An 18,996-nucleotide genomic window follows, 5' to 3' on the forward strand; every position below is an offset into this window, starting at 1 on the left:
ATATATATATATATATATATATATATATATATATATATACCCAACCCTAATGAGAACTCTCCTACCTCTCTATGTAGGCTAGTATTCAATGAACACAATATGTAACTTATTCCTCTTTCTTTTTCTACTAAAAAGAGAGAGGAAAACAAAGTATTAGTGCATGAACTGGTTCCGAATTGACTCAGTGCGCAAGGTTTGTTTACGTGAAGAATTTTATGCATATGAATACAAAAAAACATACGAAAATGTTGTACTTTTAATTTCAAGTTAAGCTGTTACAAAAAAAAAAAAAGCGATATGTCATGGAGTAACCTTGTAGCTGATTTAATATGTCATTTTAAAACTGCAGCATTTAGTAGATAGCATGTTTTTACATATTGATTCACATTGCTTTATGTGTCAGCTTATAGCACTTGTTTACAATATAAAGAGAGAGGATGCATGTGTTGTGTTGCTCCTAAAATACTTACAGGCACTTATCGTGGATGCTGCAGGCTAAAAAAAAAGGTTAAATCACATGCATCACTTGATAGATGATTGACTGGGTTGTCTGGAATTAAATTAGTTCTGTTTGTATATATTTTTTGACTCTTAAAGTGATTTGCCATAGAAATTCATTTTATGAATCTCTAAGGACCATGGCTTGAGATACAAATCCTCCTGTGCAGTAACAAAGAGTAACATAAATAACATTCTAAAGTGTTGCAAAATCTTTTTCTCTATTCGTTTAATATGTAAAAAAATTCACATATCTGCTTAATTTATTGCAAATATTCACTTTTATCCTTCTTCCTTAGACATATTTTCAGTTCTGAGTTCTTTTGTCTTTATCATTTGCTTTTCTGCGGTGGATCTTTTCACAGCAGGAACGATAGCAGACGAAGAGGATCTGTAGGCAGGACTCAATCCCATGTCTACAGGATTGAGGAGATGCTGTGATGTGTCCGCGGTTGTAGTGGGCTCATGCTGAGCGGGGAGATTGAAGAGGGATACTCCAGAGCACACCCTCCACGAGCGAAGGAGAAAAGAGAGATCTGTGATGTGGTGAGATGAAGGAGACGGAGGTATAGATGATGTGGTGCAGCGGGTGGGGACAGTCTCGTAAGCTGGATGATCACAGCCACACCAGCCCCCCTCGTCTGCAGCATCACTCCAAAACATCCCTAACAGATCAATCCATTACTTACTGAAACACACCGTGGCCTGTCTGTGATTTTTGTCTGCTTGTCACGGTGAGAGAATGCAAGTTGCTCTACAGTTCTTAAGACAAGTAGATGTTGCAGGAAAACAAGAAGTAATAATACATTATATATCAACACAATGTAAAAAGGTATTGTGTTGTCAGTGTTTCTGTTGTAAGTTCAAAATTGTTGATTATTTTGCCGGGTCACGGCACCAGAAAATCTGTAGCATAAAACAACTGAATATAACTAAGGAAAGACGTATGCTGTAAGCATTCCCCTGACCTTGGAGAACACTGGTGTCCATGGCAACAACCACAATTCAAGTTTAATGCTGTTGGAAGACTTTTTAATCCTTTAGTGTCTTAATGAGCATTGGATTCTGGTGATGTGTTGTCATTGGTTCTGTTGTAAGTAAAAAAAAAAAGTACAAATTTGCTGATTATTTTGCTGGGTCATGGCACAACTTTGACTTAGGAAAAATATATGCAGTAAGCATTCCCCTTACCTTGTAGACTGCTGGTGTCCATAGAAACAATTACAGTTCAAGTTGAATGCTGTAAAATGCTATAGGTGATTTTTAAACTCGTTAGTGTGTTAATGAGCAGTGAATTTTCCTGATGTGTTGTCATTGGTTCTGTTGTTAGTAAATAAAAGTTAAAATCTGCTGATTATTGTGCCGGGTCATGGCACCAGAAAATCAGAAGCATAAAAAAATGATTATGACTTAAGAAAAACATGCAGTAAGCATTCTCCTGACCTTGTAGACCACTGGTGTCCATAGCAACAACCTCAATTCAAGTTTAAAGCTGTAACTTGTTGGAGAATTTTTTTGTAACTCTTTGGTGTGGTAATAGGCGGCAAATTCAGCTGATGTGTTGTCATTGGTTCTGTTGTTAGTAAAAAAGGTAAAAATTTGCTAATTATTTTGCTGGGTCACGGCACTAGAAAATCAGTAGCATAAAACAAACGAGTATTGGGAGAAACACATTTCCCTGACCTTGTAGACCGCTGGTGTCCATAGAAACAATTACAATTCCAGTTTAGTGATGTAAAATGCTATTGGTGAATTTTAAACTCTTTAGTGTGTTAATGAGCAGTGAATTCAGCTGATGTGTTGTCATTGGTTCTGTTGTAAGCAAATAAGTTCAAATTTGTTGATTATTCTGCCGTGTCATGGCACCAGAAAAAGGGTAGCATAAAACAAATGAATATAACTAAGGGAAACCATATGCAGTAGGCGTTCCCCTGATTTGTTGACCACTTTTGTCAATAACAACAACCACAATTCAGGTTTAATGATGTAGGTGAATTTTAACTTTTTAGTGTGTTAATAGGCAGTAAAAGGGGTATATGTCTACAGGCCTTTAATTAGCAGCCAGCTAACTGAACTGTCTTCAAAATTGCCATGTTTAAGATCTGATTTCTTTAAAAATCAGTGATCTTCACTGCCTGATTGATAAACAATATGACGTGTGTCTCAGATCGGATAAGAAGCACTGCATTAAATTCTATTTTCCTCAGCCATGTCCTTAAAAATATGACAATTTATTTTTGGCCCAGTATTTTTGATAGAGTTTCTGCGCTCACCTGCTGCTCCTGATGGTGCTAGCAGTTAGAGAGTCTTTCATCTTGTTTTATGCCTGAACAAATTATTGAATGCTTAAATCTATATAACTGAATAATTACATAACAACACAGATGCTATAAAAGCAACCTTATGGCTACAGCCATATCCCCCTACAGCCCAAGACCGGTTACTCACTGAAACTTAGCAGGGCTGAGCCTGGTCAGTACCTGGATGGGAGACCACATGGGAAAACTAGGTTGCTGTTGGAAGTGGTGTTGGAGAGGCCAGCAGGGGGCACTCAACCTGTGGTCTGTGTGAGTCGTAATGCCCCAGTAAAAGTGAAGAGGACACTATGCTGTCAGTGGGCACCGTCTTTTGAATGAGACGTTAAACCGAGGTACTCACTCTCTCATTAAAAATCCCACGGCACTTCTCGTAACGAGTAGGGTTGTCCTGGCCAAATTCCCTTAATCGGCCCTTACAATCATGGCCTCCCAATCATCCCCATCCATTAAATTGGCTGTATCACTCCACCAATAGCCATATGGATGCTGCACACTGGTGGTGGTGTGTAGAGACCCCCCTCGTGATTGTGAAGCGCTTTGGGTGTATGGCCATACAGAGCAAATGCCCTATATAAATACGCATTACATTACATAACTTGTTAAATTAAAAATAGTCACATTAACCTTTCACCAAAATGTTTATCATTGGCTGAAAAACACTAGCTGTGTATATAGCTATTTGTATTTTAAATAATAATGTTACTAATTAAAATAATGGATATCCATTTGACAACCCCTATAACAGTTTATACCATTGTGAATGCAATCTCGCCACTCAGTCCATGTGAGAAAAAAGTCATTCAATAGTCTGAAACCGGCAGATTTAGAGCACCGTTAGACACCGCAAGAGTTCACAGGATAGGTGTTTGTTTCTACATATTGCCTAACAGTGATGTCAAGTTCGATGGATTGATTGCATATTTTGTTCTAAAGTAAGCCGAAATAGCTAATCAGGTCAGAATACACTAAATAGCCTATCCCTCAAAACACTGAAAACTTAAATACATTTTATGAATTAAATTGGAAGTAATTAAACTAAACACATACATTTGTATTACACATACATTTGTAATGCAAGCATGTATTACACAAACTAAAATGACCAAAATAGTTGACCCCCCACCCCCCGATTGTCAATGTATAATTCGCACACTGAATATATTATCAAAATGTAGAAGAGATATTATTTATCTTAGAAAACAATTAAAAGTAATTACAGATTTCTGCATTGCTAACCAAAAAGCTATGAAAGATATTTTTTTAGAGCTTCAGAATTAGATTTACAGTTACCATTTTAAAACACCGCCTGGTCTAAATTCTAGTGGCCATACCTGAAGAGATGCCCTGCTAACAGCAGACTTGTTTTATTCATTATAGACATGAAAAGATAGGTCCTTTATATTTCACTTAGACCTCCCCAAATCCCATCCGTTCCTAAACCCAAAGGAGAGAATGGCAAAATCATTTCCTAACATAAATGTTCAGCTACAGAAACATATTTGTCTGTCCTCCTCAATGACCTTCTCTCATCAAAAACCTGGCAAGAGAGGAAGGGATTGAGAGAATAAGCACATGTAAAAAAGCAGCACATTTCTCTCTCTTCTCTTCGCTGGCCTTGGGCTGTCTCTTCTGTTTGCAGAAGGTCTTGAGCTCAATGAAAAGACCCATTGGCAAATATACCGGCATGCTCCCAGAAGTGCTTGCGTGTCTCTTTTGTGCGTGTATGTGTGTGTGTGTCTTTGTATGTTTGAGTGCATGTTTGCATCTCCGTGTGTGTGTGTCCGTGTGTGTGTGTGTGCACTGCACCACACGCTGCCGCAGCCTTGTAGCCTCCGCATCAGCCTTCAGGAATGGGATCCTACACACATTCGCAATACTTTCTCTTTTGTTCCTTTCAAACAAGTGGCAGACTGCTTTAATAAAGACATGTGAATCTGCTCTGAACAAAGATCTGGCTCCTCAGTACTGCAATATATTGCAACAGCTCAGAGCCGCTTCCTGCTCTGTTGAAACAAACTGCTTAAACTTGAACTAGTCTGGCCAGACTGCTTAGAGTGAACGTGCTTGATGGATTTATAGGGGTTTTGGATGGGAAAGACTGTAGATATACTGCAAATTATAATTTAAAACGATTTTTAGCCTGTCTGCCATCAACTTGGTTGTATATTAAACCTCTAAGCCAGCATCAGGACATGGACAAACTGGGGTGCTATTTTTGAACATGTCAGTGTTTACGAATAAATTACATCAAAAGGAACACAAGTAATCTTGACTTTAGATCAGTATACATCATTGAACTTATCATCAGTATACTGTCACAGGTGGAGAGACCACATGGACACAGAAAGGCAATGAAAATCCCTGTAGGGGAGTTTATTTATTGAGTGGAGCAAGCAAAAGGGCGTGGGGATGTCCAGGGCTCCAAACGGGTCTGAGGCAGTGCTGGTCAGGGTGCCCAGTGGAAGAGGGAGAAGTTAACATAGATCCTGCTGTCATCCTTGTCATGCTCTCTTGTCATTGTCGACAGCGTGTTTTTAATACCCCTCTTCCAGTGGCCCACAGCTGTCCCTGATCAGCACTGGTGGTTTAGGGGAATGTCGAGGGGAGGTACAAGGACAGTCCGGACACTCCTGACATTGTCGATGTACCTTCGCTTCCAGTCTTGGCCAGTAGTACGCTTTTGAAGTTCTCGTAGTGTGGCCGTTATCCGGGATGTCACGTGCATGGCTGTCATCAGCTCTGGCATCACCAGGCTGGGTGAGGCGCGGGCTCGCGTACCTCGCGTACCTCGCGTACCTCCTGGTCCACCAAGCAGACTCTAGACCAGCACTTCCGGAGGCTCCTATCCGCTTGCTGCTCTCAGTTTAGGAAACCTCTAGCCGTGACCTGCAGTGAAGTGTCTGAGGATAGGGAGACGCGTCTCTCACCCTCCCTGTTGCTCGCGGTGGTGGGCAGGTCTTGATGGCGGCCCCTGTTGCTTGACGTCTGGTGCCTTTGTGACGAGGGGATGGAGATAAGAGAGAGTTAAAACTATTTTTGAATAAAAATGACAGACTACGCCACACTGGGAGTTACCCAGGGAAATAACTCTATTAGAAAAAGCTCACAGGTTTGTTTCCCTCAAAAAGGCACAGAGGTGTAGGTAACTAGAAAAGTATAAAAATATTTATTTTGATAGAATGTAAAGATGTACTGGTTTTTAAAAACACATCAAAAACTCCCACTTCATATCTACAAGTAGACTCACACTATCAAGCACTCAGTGTCCCACAGCACACGGTAAAGAAGCACCACCAACAGTTGGAAAAGACCAGTCATCCACCCGAAGAAGCCTCAGTTCCTGAAATAAATCAAAATTAAAGTAAATAACTGAAAATAACTCAAAGGCACATCAATAGGTTGGTCAATCAGGTTAACAAATCTACTTCCTATGATCTCGTTGAGAGACAGCTACAGCTGTGATTACAACATCTCACATACACACTCTGAATCCAGACGACAATAGACATTCATCATCATAATAATGATAACAAGGAACAATAATAATAAAACCACAAAAAGAAAATTTAAGTAACCAAAACAAAATAAATGCTCTGCATAAATTGGAGACAAAACAACAAGCAAACTAGAAATAATATTCACAAAACAAAAGCAGAGCACTACTTAATGTTAACACAAATCAATACATCTAAAACAAATAAACAAACAACGAATGACTGAAGCGGAGCACAAAACGGCACACTGGTGATTAAAAAGGGCAGTCCCTTTTAAACAGCTGCGATTACACCGCCGTTAGCATTAGCAGCGTGGTATAAACAGCAGTAGGATACGCCCAGACGACCTCACATAACCACGACAATAGCGAGGAATATGAAAGCTAATAAAGTGAATTATGCAAGAGAAAAAGGGAATTGAGTAAAAGGGCATTAAGTGAAAAGGGGAGAATGCTAAGGAGGAAGGGGCACAAACAAAATAATTAAAATAGTCATTTAAGTGATAACACCAATCATAACAGTGCCTCACTTACCAATGGACGCACAAATCGGACGCTTTACGAGCACTTGTTGGTCAGGTACAAGAACACGGTGAGGTGCAGGAAATAATATTTGTATGGCATGAGAAATGCAGATTAAATGCCGCTGAACCCCATTACCCAGCCAGTTAAAAGCCATCACTTACCTGCAACAGTGTACAGTCATCCAGCCACCACAGCCTAGAAAAATGCCACATCCACACTATGCACTATAACAGTGCCAAAAGCAAAACTTAATGTTGGCCCACTTAAACAAATGAAAAATCATTATCAGAACGAGCACAATGCCTCTACCAAGACGGACACCCAAACAAAGTACAGAGTCAGACGTGTCAAAGAGGCAGTGTTACGTGCTGATTGGATGATGTCAATGTCAATCAGCTGCGCCGCACCAAAAAGCATACCCGGTCCCCAGATGGTGGCGAATGTGCAGACGACTTTGGGTATGGTGGCGAGGGGGCCGTGGGTCTGTGTACTAGACGCGTGGTGCCCTTCGCTGGTCTCCACTCCTGTAGTTCCTCTGCTCTTTCTCTAGCATCCTGGGGCGCTGATACTTTCGCATCATGTCGCAGGGGAGAGACACGGACACAGAGAGGCAATGAAAATCAGTTGTACATTAGAATACATTATACATTGAACTATTTAACAGTATAAAGCTACGATTGTAGATAGTTGTTTTTTTTTTCAATTAGAAACATAATATTTGTCTAAGTTGTACAGAACATGCTTATTAGATAAACACTGAATATACACTCACTGACCACTTTATTAAGTACACCTGTCCAACTGCTCGTTAACATACATTTCTAATCTGCCAATAACATTGCAGCAACTCAATGCATTTAGGCATGTAGACATGGTCAAGATGAACTGCTGCAGTTTAAACCAAGCATCAGAATAGGAAAGAAATTGATTTAAGTGATTTAACGTTGAACATGGCATGATTGTTGGTGCCAGACAGACTGGTTTGAGTGTTTAAATAACTGCTGATCTACTGGGATTTTCATGCACAACCATCTCTAGGGTTTACAGAAAATGGTACGAAAAAGAGAAAATATCCAGTGAGCGGCAGTTCTGTATGTGCAAATGCCTTGTTGCTGCCAGAGGTCAGAGGAGATTGGCCAGACTGGTTTCAGCCGATAAAAAGGCAACAGTAACTCAATTAACCACTCGCTTCAACTGAGGTATGCAGAAGAGCATCTCTGAATGCACCACATGTCCAACCTTGATGCAGATGGTACAGAATACAGTAGCAGAAGACCACACCGGATGCAACTTCTGTCAGCTAAAACCAGGAAACTGAGGCTACAATTTGCACAGGCTTGCCGAAACTGGACAATAGAAGACTTGAAAAACATTGTCTGATTTAACAAGTCTCGATTTCTGCTGCAACATTTGGATGGTAGGTTCAGAATGTGGCGTCAACAACATGAAAGCATGGATCCATCCTGCCTTGCTGCACACCAATGGTTCAGGCTGCTGGTAGAGGTGTAATGGTGTGGGGGATATTTTCTTGGCACACTTTGGGCTCATTAGTACCAATTAAGCAAATCAAATCACTTTTATTGTCACATCATCAGCAGCACGTAAGCTTAGGTGCTGGCTCCAGACAGTACAAAATTGGACTGTGGGGGAAACCGGAGCACCTGGAGGAAACCCACGCGAACGCAGGGAGAACAAGCAAAATCCACACAGAAACGACAACTGAGCCGAGCCGAGTTTCGAACCAGTGACCTTGCTGTGAGGCGAAAGTACTACCTACTGCGCCACTGCGTTGCCCAGTACAAAATACAGACAGTGCAAAATAAAGACAGTGCAAAATACAGACAGTGCAAAATACAACAGCATACTCCAAAAAAAAACAGGACAATGTAAAATTGACAGCGATACGTACCATGAATAGGTGTACACATAGCTGGTGGCAGTATTGTTTCTTGTATGGATTGGTTAAAGTGCCGTGCATGCTGCATATTGATGGTGTGCAGTGAGGGGTATGGAAGAGTCTGTGTGGGGTGTGTTAAGTGTTCATCAGCCTGATAGTCCGAGGGAAGAAGCTTTCCTTCAGTCGGCTAGTGCGTGATCGGATGATGCGGAACCGTCTGCCTGAGGGTAGCATAGAGAAAAGTCTATGGCTTGGGTGGCTTGAGTCACTTAAAATTTCTCTAGGCCTTCCTCATGCACCGCCTGGTGTAAATGTAAGGCAAAAGGGTGGTCTAACCCGGTACTAGTAAGGTGTACCTAGGTGGCCGACGAGTGTACATACTTTTCATTGCAATAAGAAGACACACACATTCATTGCTGTAGATCACGAACATTTGTTTATGTTTTGTCAATTGTTTCACAGTATTTTTAATGATTTACTTCACCTTTAAGGTTTTCTAATGATGGAAGACACAACTCAGCTTTTTCTGTTAAATGACAAATTGTTTAATGTATTCCCTTTCTGTAAAACACAGCCTAAACCAGCAAATTCAGTTCTATAAGCAGGATCAGTGTCTAATTTACAGCTTTGCCATTAAAATTGGCCTTATTTATGTTTCTTTTCTCTTTGTCATTTTTTTCATCTTTCTAAAGCAGATTGCTGCTTGTGTCACTCTCCATCTTTCTGTACTATGCGTTTCAGATTTGTCTTTATATGTTACAAAAGAGCACACCGAATGCCTGTCATTTGAAAGGTTACCCGGCTAATAGAATTGCCCCTTATACAGAGATTGGTATACTAGGACAGATTGAACCTGTCTCCAAAGTCTGGCGAGAATATTTCTAGTCTGTCTGTTTAAAATGTTTCAATTTAATGTGTAGTTTTCGGGCAGAAGGCTTCAGAGGTTACAGATGTACTGTAAGACAAGCAACATTGTGAGTATTTGCCCAGCCTTTTTAAAAAGTCATGAAGTATCCATTATTGAAGCACTGGCCCAAATGGCTTCTTGTCCCTATGCACAGATTTTCTCCTCCTTCATCACAGGTTTCATTATGTGTTTGTTTTTTAATCTACTTCCACTGGCACACAGCAGTCTACTGGGAAATGACCTGTGTCATATGTTTCTTATAGGCTGTCAATACAGAGCATAGTGATTATAGCTCTACCAGATACCTGTGAGAAGTGTTTTTCCATGTTTGCGGTTGTGACATTGATTGTGGAAAATTAGGCTGATGCTGGTGGTGAATTTCATTATGAGAGACTGAGAGAGAGAGATGTGAAATATATTGTGAAAGAGAGGTGGCTGAGATGGTGATTATTGCTAAGCAGCAGCTGTTTGGTAACCAATCAAAAAGTCAGTAGTAAATATTTTAGTTCATTAATTGTTTTTTATTTTTATTTTGGGTGACTCCAGCTGCTTTCAGCTTGAGACCCACAGGGAGAAGGGTCGATGGGCTTTCGAAAATTGCAGGAGATTATTGGCAATTTGGCCTGGCAGAAGCAGTAGATTATAATAGCAGTTTATTCAAAAAATATATATATATAGAAATACAAAAAAATATATGTATATTTTAAATATGGTACCCAGTATTGACAGCGGAGATCAAAATATCAGAAACAAAAACATGTAATCACTGTTTATTTTTATTTTTTGCTTGTTTTTTTATTTTTTTGTTAAAAATGTAAAGCGGTTTTAGTGCTATACTGTTAGAGTAGTGTTTTCCAAAATAAAAGGCACTTTAACTAAGACCGTGAAGAAGGATTAAGCATTTCTGATGGTTACAGGTCAAAAATAGGAAAGCCCTTGATTTAAACGACTTAATCTGTTGCCACAAGTATCTAGTTATTTCAATGGCTTTGTTCTTCCATTCAGGCCGAATGCTTTCTAGAGATTTTCATATGGTTTAGATCAGTACTTGGGGTTGGCCACTTCATTATTTCAGTGTGTTCAACTTCAACAGGGATAATTGTCCTGCATGAATCCCTGTCTTAATCTTCCTAGCCCTATTTTTTGATCAGTGTTCTTTTTCAAACATATAATTTATGCTTTTTAATACTTTTTTGTACAGTAAAACCTGTAAGCACCATTTTTTGTCTTTAAAAATATACAGTGGTTTTGGTGGCTATACTAGTAGAGAAGTGTTTTCCAAAATAAAGGCACTTTAACTAAGATCATAAAGAAAGATCAAGCATTTCTCAAAGTTACAGTTGTCAAAAATAGGAAGGCCCTTGATTTAAATAACTCAAGCTCATATGTAGCCACAAGATCTACAGTATCTAGTTGTTTCGCAATGCCACTTTTCTTTGACTCAGGTCAAATGCTTTCTAAAGATTTTCATATGGTTTAGATCAGGACCTGGGGCTGGCCACCTCATTATTTCTGTGTTTTTAACTTCCAACAGGGGTAATTGGCTGGCATGAAATCCTTGTCTTAATCTCCCCATCTCTATTTTTGAGTAGTGTTTTTTTTTCAAACATCTTATTTGTACTTTTTATACTGTGCTTCAGAATATACTGTATGCAACTCAATAAAATCTCTATAAGCTCCTATCAGGATAGCTGCAAATTGTCAGCAGGGACCTTGAAATTTAGCAAAGTCTAGGTTTTTGAAACCCACTTCGTGTTTCTTATTTATTTTTTCCTTCTAATTACAGAGTGTTGGCTTGTTAGAATAACAACATGCTGACACCAAACTCTACTGCAGTGCTAGATTGAAGTGCTATTTGTTGCAGTTAAGAGTTGCTGTGCACTTTAACTCTCCCATTTTTCCGTAGCATATTTCTGTTCTTTTTAAAAGTGAAATACAATAAAAACCAAATACAAGAAGTTCCTGGAGAAATCTTAACTGAGAAAAGTTATAATAAATCTGGCAACATACTGTTAAACTGATAACATACTGTTCTATTTCCTGCCACAAATGAAACGTTTTAACATTTTCTGGTATGTAACCCTTGAAAAAAGATTGTTAGATTCTTTTGGTGTTTTAATAGGCACACAATGTCACACCGTTTAGACACGTCCACCCACTTCCGTCCCAACTCTTTGTCAGTACAAACACACTTTTACACCTGCCGAGTGAACACACACAGGAGTGGGAGTCGCACATGCAGTCTCGTACTCTCACATGAGAGAGTGCGAGAAGCGTCACCATCCGTTTTTTCGCACCCTTGTCCTCGCACTCATGCTCAAGGTGTGTTAGAGAAGTATTCTGAAGAATATCTGATTTGAGAGCAGTAGGGGAGGGTTGGTTGATGCCACAATATATTAATAGAATTTCATAAAACATTTACTTACACTCTTAGAAAAAAAGGAACGAGAGCTGTCACTGGGGTAGTACCCCTTCAAAAAGTACATATTTGTACGTAAAGTTTTTTTACGTACTTAAATGGTTTAAATTAGTACTTAGAAATTTCAAGTGGTTCTTGTAATAATATGTACCCTTGAAATAATAATAAGGACCCTTTAGTTACTAATGTATAATTTTTGAAAAAGCACCACCCCAGTGGCAACTCTTGTACCTTTATTTCTGAGAGTGTGTGTGACTTTTCTTTGAACAATATATTTTAAACAATATTTTTATATATACACTCATTGGCCACTTAATTAGGTACACATTACTGGCACCAGGTTGGACCCACTTTTGTCTTCGGAACTGCCTTAATCCTTCATGGCATAGATTCAACAAGGTACTGGAAATATTCTTCAAAGATTTTGGTCCATATTGACATGATCAAATTGACAGCATCAAGCAGTTGCTGCAGATTTGTCGGCTGCACATCCATGATGCAAATCTCCATTTTCACCACAGGCCATTTGACTAAAGTGAACCCATTGTCATGTCCAAGAAACCAGTCTGAGATGATTCAAGTTTTATGACATGGTGCGTTATCCTGCTGGAGGTAGCCATCAGAAGATGGGAGCACTGTGGTCATAAAGGGGTAAACATATTCAGCAACAATACTCAGCTAGGCTGTGGAGTTAACACAATGCTCAATTAGCACTAATAAGCCAAAAGTGTGCCAAGAAAATATCCCCCACACCATTACACCACCACCACCAGTCTGAACCGTTGATACATTGCAGGAAGTATGCATGCTTTGATGTCAAATTCTGACCCTACCATCCAAATGTCGATGCAGAAATCGAGACTGATCAGACCAGACAACGTTTTTCTAATCTTCTATTGTTCAATTTTGATGAGCCTGTGGGAATTGTAGCCTCCATTTCCTGTTCTTAGCTGACAGGAGTGGCACGCGATGTGGTCTTCTGCTGCTGTAGCTCATCCGCCTCAAGGTTCACAGTGTTGTGCATTGAGAGATGCTCCTCTGCCTTGGTTGTAGCAAGTGGTTATTTGAGTTTTGTTGCCTTTCTCTCAGCTGGGACCAGTCCGACCGTTTTCCTCTGACCTCTGGCATCAACAAGGCATTTCTGCCAACAGAACAGCCGCTCCCTGGATATTTTTTCTTTTTTTTTACCATTCTCTGTAAACCCTAGACATGGTTGGGCATAAAAATTCCAGCAGTTTCTGAAATACTCGGACTAGATTTTTCATTAGACCAAAACAAACCCGGTCTACTCCAGCGCAGAGTTGCGCCTCGCTTACGCACTGCTTAATACGCACAAGAGAGCAATAGGCAAATATCTTTACATATGAAAAATGTAAATATTAAGGATATATATAGTATATAATAAGAATAGATATAGGATATAAATATAAAGGATTAAAATATTACAAAACATATTTTTTTCTAGCCTACATAAATATGAAAAATCAATGCTTTTATGTCTTCTTCATCTCGGGAGGCTTTTTCAGTTCATTCATAACAATTTGCTTTTGTATAATGTTATTATTATTAGCAGTATTATTTATTATATCCATAGGTATATTTGTTTTATCAAAAACAAGCTTAGATTTGCCCACCTGTCAGGTTTTAGACCATATGGGGCACAGCATGTGTTTTAGGATATAACTCAGGTTTTTGAGCACATTTTGCTATTATTATTCATTTATTCGTTTGCTGGAAATTAGAACTGAATTTAGAAATAGTTTTGAAACGAATATTTGCACTTAACAAACAAAAGTATTTATTTATAGATTAATTGATGTCTGTGCGTAAAGGTTTCCCTATCAAAGAGCGAAAGTGAAAGTAGATCCATTATCTCTCATTCTCACGCAGTAGATGCTCTGTTTAACAGTTTTCTGTTAAAAAACTGTTAACTGTTAACTGTTTGCTTGTGAAATGCTCATTTTTTCCACTTAGACTTACTTTGCGTCCTGTAAATAGCGAATGCGCTCTTGGCGCGACGCAGCTGACTCTTAAAGGTAATGGGAGATTAGACTCTAATTGGTTTATTCTTAAAACACACCTATAACTCATTAAGAAAATAAACTCAACCCTTTTAGACCATGCGCCGAAGCGCAAGGCAGATTTCCTGTCCTTAAATTAGCAAAAACGTGTCCTGACACGCCCTGAAAGCATTTGCGCCCTGCGTTTTGCGCTTTGCGCATGGACCGTCAAAATAGAGCCCTAAGTGTCTACTGTAAATGGATTGAGTTGCTGTCATGCGATCGACTGAATTGAAATTTGCATAAACGAGCAGTTGGGCAGGTGTACCTAATATGTATATAAATATTAAAGTATGTTTTTGTAAACCTGTAGATAAACTTTTTTTTCATATCATATACTTAAAGTACAGGTTTTAGTGTTTTTTTTTTTTATTAAATGTTTAGATTAACACATCAGTTACGATTGCTTTTCCTGAAGTGTGAATTTTAAGAAGTTTGTTACGATTAGAGATGAAGTGAGGGGTAAACTGTGGGATGTATTTTACAGTTTTAAAATAAAGTGTGAGTGCATTCACCATCTTTTCCACCAAATCGTACACTAAAGCTTCCAGGAGCATTGAATCATTTAATACAAAAGACTAATTTTTTTCTTTAATTCATCACTCTTCATGTTTACCTCCACTTCCTGTGGTTCAAGGTGAGAACGAGTTGCTATGGTTGCATTGGTGAGATCACTCCAACTCTTTCAGTATTTCAATAATGTTTTTTATACTTTTCTCTTCGTTTCAAGGGCATTTCTGTGAGAGTGGCATATGAGGAAAGCAAAGGCATCTTGTTAATACTCTGAGCGTGTTTGAATAGAAACACTTGTTTTTGTCTTGGGGAGCAAAAGAGGACAAGGTTATGGGGAAAAAAGTCTTCTTTCTCTTCGCTGAACGTCCACAGAGTTCATGATTGTAGTAGCGGACGAGCTTGAATGAGAGGATGAAAAGAAAGTAGATCTATATTGTCGTATACCATGATGCATCCTTTTAAGCTAAATCTTTAACCTTTGCACTTGCCATTCCTTCATTTAAATACACCAGGATGTCAGTGTCAATTGGATGGATTGGTATGTGTATTAAGTTGAGTCTTTTGAGTGCTTTGACAGTTGGCATTTATCTTATCTCTTAAAAGGATAGTTAACCCTAAAATGACCTCAACCTTGTGTAATTTCAAACCATTATGAATTGTTCTGCTCAACTACACATATTTGATCTTCATGCAGATCTTTCAGGGCAGTTCATACTAGTGACACGGCTATGTGAAATCAAAATTTACTGTTTATTTTGCTAGCACACATTGTTATTCTTTAGGCGAACTGTTAGTCCATGCAGGTTACTCCATAAAATGTTTTAGTAATATTCAAATGTTCAAGTCTGAACATTTGCTTCTGCAACTTCTGGTTCTCGCAGACTTTAAAAACACCAAGAGGCAGCATATGAACAGCCCAAATGCACTGAAAAAGGTGAAACTTCTGTGCCTTTCATTCAAAGCACATTTTTATTTTGGATTAAGTGAAAAAAATATGGTTTCTGGTAATTTGTCTTGAAGCAAAAAACAAACCCTCTTTATAGCCATAATAAAAGCACCGGCAGAGAGTTTACCCCATTATTGAAAATAAACTAACTAACAATAGCATAGCCTAAAGTTATATGTATTTATTATTGTTTAGACAAAGAGGAACCAAAGTAATTCAATTAATTCATGGTCTATAAAAACAATATCTTAATTTTGAGTAAATGTATTGATTGCAACACAGGCTCATGCTGAAAATGTAGACCTATATACATTTCCGGAGATTGCGAATTATGTAGCCAGAGTTACGCATGTCTGCATTTGGTCTTTAAAGCGAATGCTACACGGCGGTATGATGCTGTTTCTTTTCAAGCTTACCAGTAGACAGCTTACCTCCGTATGGACGGCTTTCCCGCTGTTACCAGTTTGTCCAGTAGCTCGCCTTGTACGGCAGCAGACTTAAGACGCAGAGTTAAACAAAAAAATATTTAAATAGTTGAATAAACAAGTTAAATAAACAAAATAAGTAAACAAGTAAATAACAGGGTGAAAATGTGGTAAAATCTGAAAATGTGGTAAATCAGATGAGGGCTGTGCAATCTGTGCTTTTGAAAACACTATTGGTTGGGTTTAGGGAAGGAAGAGGGTGGGTCAGTTGATTGGTCAGTTAGTCAGTCAGTCAGTTGACAGTGCCCTCTAGAGGATTTATGTGAGAACAGCTGGCACGGCTGGCAATCTCGAGAAATTTTAAATCTTAAAAAGCGTACACAGTGGCCTCCGGTGATGTATTTAAAGCTATCCAGAAATGTAAATTGTGGAATGTTTTCAGAATGAGCTTGGATTGTTTTTCTTTTTTTAAATATTTATAATTTAATGTTAATTACATGTTTAATTTTGAACTAAAGTTAAATTATACTTTGAGAAAAACTACACATTTTATCTGTGACGGATTACAGTATTTTTTTAAAGTTGGTCCAAAGCATATCTTTTTTTTCAGTGTGACTTGTGCAGTTTCAATTCTCCCAAAATGAAAGCTTTGTGTGAAGAACACCTCTAAATTGAAAGGTTCATGAATTGAATTTTAATGTTAGCTTATAAAGTCAGACAAAAAAAATATTTTTCACACAAAAATGTATATGCTGTTTCATATTCTGTTTTTAACACTGGTTTTGAAAAAAACTATTTTTGATTGCCATGACACATTCAATAAATAAACACCCATAACTATGACTAGATAGCAGTTACAGTAAAAGCTACTTTTGGGCTAACTATACAAGTTTGAGTTCTAAACTATTTAATAGTACAATAATTGACATCTTATATCGGAAGTACACTGCCCCTTTGACAGAGAATTCCCTTATAACTTTCTTCTTCAGTTCCTCTTTTTTCCTCTAAATTGATCTTTTATTCCTGAGCTAATATTTTCAATACATGGAGAGTTAATTTAGTTCAACTTCATGAGTTCTGAACACTGTAACACACAATTTCATTTGTGTGATGCTGATTTTCCAATCGCATTGCATTGTGCTCAGAAAGTGTGAAACTTTTCATGTGCATTACATAATTATTGTTTTATTTGTGAATAAATTATCTTTTATTTGTAGCACAAGAAAGCATGTTTGTTGAAGATATTAAGGAATCCTTTTGTATGCAATGTATGCTTTATGTAAGATTTTTGTGTTTCTATGCCATTTTTCATTCTTAACCCATGTTTGCATTTTTGTCAAATGACATGTCATTTTAATACCTTTTTAAATGCCAAATTTAGCATGTTCTTCTCCCAGTACATGTTCTTCATACGTTGATGGATTCATTGAATTTGTATTGTCCAATATTGTTCATGTGTCCTATTTTAACATCTTTTTTGCCTCCAATTGTAAACAATAAACACTGTACATCTTTTTAGAGCCATTTAGCTCTTTATATGTTATATTTGCATTTATTGAGAGCTGCATGATCTTTCTTCAGAAAACCTAAATGAATTGCGTAACAGTGTGCTTGTTTGGAACAACACGATTGTAAATAAGTTCAAACCTTCATTGAAAGGCTTCATTAATTATCTATCAGTAGCTGCAATATCCTTGGCTCTGAACTGGCTTGAGGTACACTGTAATTGAGCTTGGCTACACCAGAGTTTTGGCTAAAGGAAGCACAAACATTCTACTCCAAACCAGTTCTGACTGACTGTCTGGGCATGAGCTGAACCGATGGAGCTGGTCTCTGCTGGCATTGAATAGACTGTTGGTCAGTGTGGGCAGTTCTGAGGTCAGCTGTGTGGGCAGTCGTGTGTACACTCCCACCAGGCCAGAGATTAATGCTGCTCGTTTTCTCTCCAGAGGAGATTAATGAGGAAACCTCAAACTGTTTGATTCAGAGAGCCAAGGCTGTGCTGAGATGCACACACTAGACACACTTTCTGCTATCTGACATTTGCCCTTTCTCCTTCCTGCTCGCTCTCTCAAAGTTTCTTTCAGACACACTGTAGGTACATGATGTAGTCGGAATGTCAATTCTTTAAAATAGTGTATCGGCAGTGCTTCAGTTTTCACAAAACACGAGATGATTGGTGCTGCTCCTATAATGAATTCGCTGCCTCATGTTGGTCCAACATTTCATGTTCTGTTTGCTATTAATTTGGTTGTAATGGAACTGTGCTGCCAATGCACACTGTGTATTTAGGGGCAATTTCAATGCTTCACTGTCTGATATTTTTCAATTATGATTTGCTGTTTACTTCTCTGTTATACTCTCTCTAGCAAGATATATAGAAGTTCCTCTCGGTACACTTGAAAATTAATGTAGTGCGCACACAACTGATTTAATCTAATATGAGACTATTATGTGGCCAAAGTCATAAGGTCCTGGTTATGCTTTCATTGGTTGGGAAGCGAATCTGGCTGTGAGAGTGTGGTATGTGTGAATCACAGCTTTCTCAACATTGTAACTTACTAATGACTCAGTGCATCAGGTGTGTGTGTATGTCCAGCAGGCTGACCTGAGCGATGCTGAGCAGCTGAGACTCACCTCTCGCCTCCTGCTGATTCAGCCCATTCCTGGAGGAAATGCCTGCCTGCCTGTGACCTTAAGCAATGCTTGGGAATAGCACCTTCAGTCTGTGTTTGGACGTTTCAACTTTAGGATATTTGGCAGCATTGTTGCCGTTTGGCTGCTAGAGTCGTGTTATGAGTCATGTTATGAGTTCCAGGCTCATCTTCAGGGATTGCTCTCTAACTCTCAGCTGATTATTTTTCATTCGACCTCCAGATCACCTAGATCACGGAGGAGTATGAGGGACTTTGGTGAACTGGACCAAAGTGAAATTTTGAAAGTAGACAGAGCAGAGTTCAGAGACACTAAATCAATCATTTGGACCTGGGTTGTG

At 38.7% G+C, this 18,996-nt stretch overlaps 1 protein-coding gene across 27 annotated transcripts in view; it reads left to right on the forward strand.

Annotated features, from left to right (window-relative positions):
• LOC147832798 (uncharacterized) overlaps positions 1–18,996 on the forward strand; it is a 273,558-nt gene that overhangs the window by 136,679 nt on the left and 117,883 nt on the right. For 2 of the 27 annotated variants that reach the window (XR_015514870.1, XM_087293117.1), the window contains one exon: positions 14,848–17,525. The exons of 23 other annotated variants lie outside the window; for them this stretch is intronic. Coding sequence is in view for 2 of the 4 variants with exons in the window: in XM_087293117.1 (XP_087149243.1) it covers positions 14,848–14,873 (26 nt within the window). In the remaining 2 variants the exon portion in view is untranslated. Of the gene's footprint in view, positions 1–863; positions 1,850–14,847; positions 17,526–18,996 lie in introns of those variants that run through there. 2 more of the 27 variants (XR_015514858.1, XM_087293116.1) reach the window with 1 other exon arrangement.

This window comes from Danio rerio, chromosome 18 (assembly GCF_052040795.2).
Source record: "Danio rerio strain M-AB ecotype USA chromosome 18, GRCz13ab, whole genome shotgun sequence".
Lineage (NCBI taxonomy): Eukaryota > Metazoa > Chordata > Actinopteri > Cypriniformes > Danionidae > Danio > Danio rerio.